At 46.6% G+C, this 6,231-nt stretch overlaps 1 protein-coding gene across 2 annotated transcripts; it reads left to right on the top strand.

Annotated features, from left to right (window-relative positions):
- Positions 1-1,744: 1,744 nt before the first annotated feature.
- LOC116547625 (intraflagellar transport protein 22 homolog) lies at positions 1,745-5,479 on the top strand. 2 transcript variants are annotated; one of them, XM_032273510.1, is made up of 4 exons: positions 1,745-1,814; positions 2,475-2,564; positions 3,782-3,984; positions 4,985-5,479. In XM_032273510.1, the coding sequence occupies exons 3-4, from the start codon at positions 3,807-3,809 to the stop codon at positions 5,230-5,232; spliced, it is 426 nt and encodes a 141-aa protein (XP_032129401.1). In that variant the 5' UTR covers positions 1,745-1,814; positions 2,475-2,564; positions 3,782-3,806; the 3' UTR covers positions 5,233-5,479. The 2 variants fall into 2 exon arrangements, with proteins under 2 accessions (XP_032129401.1, XP_032129402.1); XM_032273511.1 differs by lacking the exon at positions 2,475-2,564 and having other exon boundaries at positions 4,985-5,470.
- Positions 5,480-6,231: the final 752 nt, after the last annotated feature.

Genomic DNA, 6,231 nt, shown 5'->3' with positions numbered 1-6,231 from the left:
ACTCAGCAGTTATTTATTTTTATTTATTTAATTTGAGACAGTCTTGCTCTGTCACCCAAGCTGGAGTGCAGTGCTGACATCTCGGCTCTGCCTCCCGGGTTCAAGTGATTCTCTTGCCTCAGCCTCCTGAGTAGCTGGGATTACAGGTGCACACTACTACACCTACCTAATTTTTGTTTTTTTAATAGAGACGGTTGATCTCAACCTCCTGACCTCATGTTGACCAGGTTGACCTCAAACTCCTGACCTCAAGTGAACCACCTGCCTCAGCTTCCCAAAGTGCTAGGATTATAGGCTGAGCAGTTCTTTTCAATACAAAGACTATGTAACTATGTTACCAAAGGTTAAAGATTTGATAGCGGGTTGACTTGAGGAGTTTTTGTCAGGCCAGCCCCTTTGTGGGCTAGCATGTTTTGTGCCGGCACTCTCCACACAGACATTTAATATGGCCTTGTCTGAAATTCTGACTTGACTCTGTGTTTTCAGACTGACCTAACTGATTGAATTTAGCAGCAATGTTTCTAGATATCTGCACTGACTAGACCATTCCAGCCATCATCCCTTTGGTTTCTCCTAGATCATACAAATGACAGTGAGTGGTGAACCCTTTTACAGAAACCAGGCTTTTTCCTGACTATTTCTAAGCTTTCAGGCCATAGCTGTGATAAATTGACTCCCAAGTGGACGCCATTATGCCACAGTGATAAAGGGGTCAAGGCCTTGGTTCCAAGGCCAGCTTGTCACTTGTGTGGCCTGTCTGAGCTCTTGGGATTATTGGGAGGAACAAAGATTTGGGAACAGCCATTCCATTCCCTCCTGGAGTCTTACCCTCCATGTCCCTACCGAGACTTGGGGTGCGCCTGCAGTCCCAGGATTTTGGGAGGTGGAGGCGGGAGGATCATTTCAGCCCAGGAGTTCGAAAACAACCCGAGCAACATAGCAAAACCCAGTCTTAGAAATAAAAAAAAAAAATTTTAATTGGTTGGGTGTGGTGGCATGTGCCTGTAGTGCCAGATACTTGGGAGGCTGAGGCAGGAGGATCGCTTGAGCCCAGAAGCTGGAGACTGCAGTGAGCCAAGATTACACCACTGCACTCCAGCTTGGGCAACAGAGTGAGATCCTGTCTCTAAAAGAAATAGAGATGGCCGGGTGCGGTGGCTCACTCCTGTAATCCCAACACTTTGGGAGGCCGAGGTGGATGGATCACCTAGGTCACCTGAGGTCGGGAGTTCAAGACCAACCTGACCAACATGGAGAAACCCTGTCTCTATTAATACAAAATTAGCCAGGTATGGTGGCAGGTGCTTGTAATCCCAGTTACTCTGGAGGCTGAGGCAGGAGAATCACTTGAACCTGTGAGACAGAGGTTGCGGTGAGCCAAGATCATGCCATTGCACTCCAGCATGGGCAACAAGAGTGAAACTCCATCTCAAAGTAAAACAAAACAAAGCTTTCAGAAATCTTAGGTCAGGCTTAGTGGCTAACACCTGCCAGCACTTTGGGAGGCTGAGGAGGGGCGATCACTTGAGCTCAGGCATTCGAGATCAGCCTGGGCAACGTAGGGAAACGCCGTCTCTACAAACTAGAGCAAGACAGTGAGGTCGTAACCACCCCAGTGATCTCATGGTGCCCACGACCTATACTGCATCACGCCAGGTTCCAGGACACCTCTCAGGGTGCTTTTTTTGGTTTCCATTTCTGCCTTTCAGCAAAGACCTTTATTTGCTCTCATTTTCACAGAGTGGAAAAGCTGTTTTAGCCCTTTCTGACAGAATCTTCTACATCACTGAATACAGCCCAATCGAAGGGGTGAGGTGAGCCCTGACAAATCTGTGTCCCAGACAGTGCCCAACCGGCTGAGCAGGAGGCTCATGCCTCTAATCCCAGTGCTCTGGGAGGCCAAAGCAGGAAGATCATTTGAGCCCTGGGCAATATAGGGAGACCCCACCTCAACTAAAATAAAACATTAGTCAAGTCTGTTGGCATGTGTCTGTAGTCTCAGCTACACGGGATGCTGAAGCAGGAGGATCACTTGAGGCCAGGAGTTGGAGGCTGCAGTGAGCTATGATTATGCCACTGCACTCCAGCCTGGGTGACAGAGTGAGACCCTTTCTCAAAAAAAAATTTTTTTAAAAGACTGCCTAACCATCACCCACCTCCTACTTTTGTTGCTGTCCCCATTCCAAAAGTGTACTGTAGCCTCATTATTGGTGCTGCTGCTCTTTTTTATTTTTTTGAGACAGAGTCACCAGCCTGGAGTACAGTGCCGTGATCTCGGTTCACTGCAACCTCTGCCTCCTGGGTTTACCTGATTCTCCTGCCTCAGCCTCCCAAGTAGCTGGGATTACAGGCATGTTTGCCAGGCTGGCCTCGAACTCCTGACCTCAAGTGATCTGCCCGCCTTGGCCTCCCAGGTGCTGACATTACATCTGTGAGCCACCACACCTAGCCTACTGCTCTTCTTTTCCTTTTAGGATCCTGGAATTTGAGAGCCTACATGTTACCAGCAACAACAAAGGCACGGGCTGTAAATCTGAGCTATGGGACTGTGGTGGCGATGCTAAGCATATTTCCTTTAAAGAAAGGATTTTTAATGGCTTAAAAATCAGCTACCTAAGCCAGGTGTGGTGGCTCATGCCTGTAATCCCAACACTTTGGGAGGCTGACACAGGTGGATCACCAGAGGTCAAGAGATCGAGACCAGCCCGGCCAATGTGGTGAAACCCCGTCTCTACTAAAAATACAAAAAATTAGCCAGGTGTGGTGGCAAGTGCCTGTCATCCCAGCTACCTGGGAGGCTGAAGCAGGAGACTTGCCTGAACCGTGGAGGTGGAGACTGCAGTGAGCTGAGACTGCGCCATTGCACTCCAGCCTGGGCAGCAGAGTAAGGCTGTCTCAGAAAAATAAAAATAAAAACAACTCAGCTGCCCACCAGGCACCATGGCGTTGGGCCTAGCATGTTTCCTGGCACATGTGAGGAGGCTGATAAGTTATCTGCTGACATGCACTGGTTTACACACTTTAGTGATCAGGTTATGATGCAGTTAGAAGTCATCAACCTTGGCCAGGTGTGGTGGCTCATGCCTATAATCCCAGCACTTTGGGAAGCCGAGGTAGGCAGATCACCTAAAGTCAGGAGTTCAAGACCAGCCTGGCCAACATGATGAAACCTTGTCTTTAAAAAAAAAAAAAATAGAGGTCAGGTGCCCTCACCCCTGTAATTTAGTACTTTGGGAGGAAGAGGCAGGGTGGACGAGACGAGGTAGTTGACTAGTCTGGCCAACGTGGCAAAACCCTGTCTCTACTAAAAATACAAAAATTAACCCAATGTGGTGGTGTGCACCTATAATCCCAGCTACTCAGGAGGCTGAGGCAGGAGAATCACTTGAACCCAGGAGGCGGAGGCTGCAGTGAGCCAAGATTGTGCTACTGCACTCCAGCCTGGGTCACAGGGCCAGAGTCTATCTCAAAAACTAAAATATTTTTAAAAAATGAAATCAACTTTTACAAAACATAAAATCGACCTGATGTGGTGCACACCTGTAGTCCTAGCTACTCAGGAGTCTGAGGCAAAAGCAACACTTGAACCCACATTGGAGGCTGCAGTAAGCTATGATCCCACAGCTGCACTTCAGCCTGGGAGACAGAGCAAGACCCTGTCTCTTTAAAAAAAAAAAGGAAGTCATCGACCAACTTTTAATACTAAGATAGTCTTTATAAATTCCACAGTTAGTCACCAGAACAATCTAACATTCCCTCTTGTTCCTTTTCTTCCTTGCAGGTTCAAGTCCTGCTGGCCAGCCCTGATGAAGGATGCTCATGAGGTGGTGATTGTCTTCAGTGCTGACATCCCAAGCCACCGGAAGGAAATGGAAATGTGGTACTCCTGCTTAGTCCAGCAGCAGTCCTTATGGGACACACAGTGTATGCTAATTGCACACCACAAACCAGGATCTGGAGATGTTAAAGGAAGCCTGTCTTTGTGTAAGGAAACTGCAATTTCTCTTCCTCTTTTGTCTTGAGCATTTTGGACACCTACATATTGCCCCATGCCCTAGAAACCAGCAGCTTTGTCCAGTTACCCAGCACCTACTATGCCCTAGGCAATTATTGCCCTCTCCATGTGAGTCAGAATTGCCAGATTTGGCTGGGGGCAGTGGCTCATGCCTGTAATCACAGCATTTTAGGAGACTGAGGCAGGTGGATCACCTGAGGTCAGGAGTTAGAGACCAGCCTGGCCAACATGGTGAAACCTTGTCTCTACAAAGATACGGCAGGTGCCTGTAGTCCCAGCTACTCGGGAGACTAAGGCAGGAGAATTGATTGAATCCGGGAAGCAGAGACTGCAGTAAGCCGAGATCTCACCACTACACTCCAGCCTGGGTGACAGGACGAGACACCATCTTAAAAAAAAAAAAAAAAAAAGGCTATTATCCCAACACTTTAGGAGGCTGAGGTAGGCAGATCACTTGGGGTCAGGAGAATCACTTGTACCCGGGAGGTGGAGGCTGCACTCCAGCCTGGGCAACAAGTGTGAAACTGTCTAAAAAAAAAAAAAGCAGACTACAGAGTGGGAAAATCCTGCTTGTAGCTATTCTTGGGTACAGCTTTGTGAGGGGGGGTACTCTTTCCTGAAAAAACTTGTCTGGAGAAAAACCTCCAATTCACATATGACACACATATCCCAGAGGTGACACAGTAATCTTGAAAAACAACTCCGAAAATATTGAGAAGCAAAACGACATAAGAGAATCTATTCCTTTCTGGTTTAAGAACAGAGGACCTGGAAAGTTGTTTGTAAAGTTTTCATCCTGTCACTAGGTGGCAGTGTAGCAAACCCTTTCCTTGTTCACTGGTGTCAAGGAAGAAAACTTGATTTGTGAACTTCAAAAGTTAAACAAATTTCTTGTAGAAGTTTTACTGGGACCTGAAAGGACCCCTCATTGAAACTGCTTGCCTAATTAATCTGGTTTTCATTTTCAAGCACCACCCCTGAACAAACTGAAGCTGGTGCACTTGAACCTGGAAGATGACGCTGAGGAGACCCAGATGGAATTCATAAATTATTTAAAAGGCATAATCAACTCCATGTCTGAGAGCAGAGACAGGGAGATGTCAATTATGACCCAGCCAGCCTCCACCTGGCACTGCCACAGCCCCAGTGAAATCAGCATCTTTCTCAATGAAGATCTGAAATTGCATCCAGCTACTCATGGTTTCTTCTCCCTGTGACAGCAGAGGAAATCTTCCTACCTACAGGAAGGCACCAGTCATGCAGGGTGTTCACTCAGACCATCTATGCTCTGTCCTGAGTTCAGTTGAGAAAATCCCATCATTGAATTCGGATTTCCTAGCCCCAGAACTTCCCAAAGAGCTATGAATGGTGGGATTTACCACCTTCAGGTGTGTCCCGTTATACAGTTTGTGGAATTGTAACAACCATCGTAGCCCAATGATACAACGGTAGTTTCATCATGTGTATTGGCTTGAATGTGATTTTCATTCCTTGATTCACTCAACAAATATCGATTGTTTGAGCACCCACTGTGTGTGCACCGCTGTTCTAGCTGCTGACCATAGACTGCAGAATGAAAAAGACAGAAATCCCCACCCTTGTGGAATTCTCATTCCATTTTCCTAAATATTAGGTTGGCGCAAAACTAATTACAGTTTATGCCATTTTAAATTTTTAATGGCAAAAACTGCAATTACTTTTGCACCAACCTAATAGGCAGATTCAGAAACTTGAACGCAATGTCTTGGATATGCAAAAAAGAAAATAAAAACACATTCTTCATTCTCTATGAGTTCTAGGCCAGGCGTGATGGCTCACACTCGTAATCCCAGCACTTTGGGACACTGAAGCAGGCGGATCACCCGGCCAAGCGGTTCGAGACCAGCCTGGCCAACATGGCAAAACCCCATCTCTACTAAAAATAGAAAAATTCACAGGGCGTGTTGGCACACACCTGCAGTATCAGCTACTTGGGTGGCTGAGGCATTAAGAATTGCTTGAGCCTGGGAGGCAGAGGTTGCAGGGGACCAAGATTGCACCACTATATTCCAGCCTGAACAAGAGACTGTCTCAAATAAATTAAATTTTAAAAAAGAGGTCTAAATAAGTTTCATATGCTGCCCTCCTTCAGATAATGAAGGAACCTAAGGTACTTAAAATGCCAAAGGAAGGTATACTTATCTTTATTCATGGATTTTGTATTTGGGAATTTGCCT

The sequence above is a fragment of the Sapajus apella genome, unplaced genomic scaffold (assembly GCF_009761245.1).
Source record: "Sapajus apella isolate SASKATOON/1434 unplaced genomic scaffold, GSC_monkey_1.0 scaffold3856, whole genome shotgun sequence".
Lineage (NCBI taxonomy): Eukaryota > Metazoa > Chordata > Mammalia > Primates > Cebidae > Sapajus > Sapajus apella.
Note: the sequence above shows the minus strand (reverse complement) of the source record. Positions and strands in the feature narration are given on the sequence as shown.

Coding starts and splice junctions, on each gene's coding strand:
- LOC116547625 (XM_032273510.1), top strand. CDS start 3,807: ATGAAGGATGCTCATGAGGTGGTGATTGTCTTCAGTGCTGACATCCCA. Junction 3,985..4,984: donor TAAAGGAAGCCTGTCTTTGT/GTAAGGAAACTG, acceptor TTCATTTTCAAG/CACCACCCCTGAACAAACTG.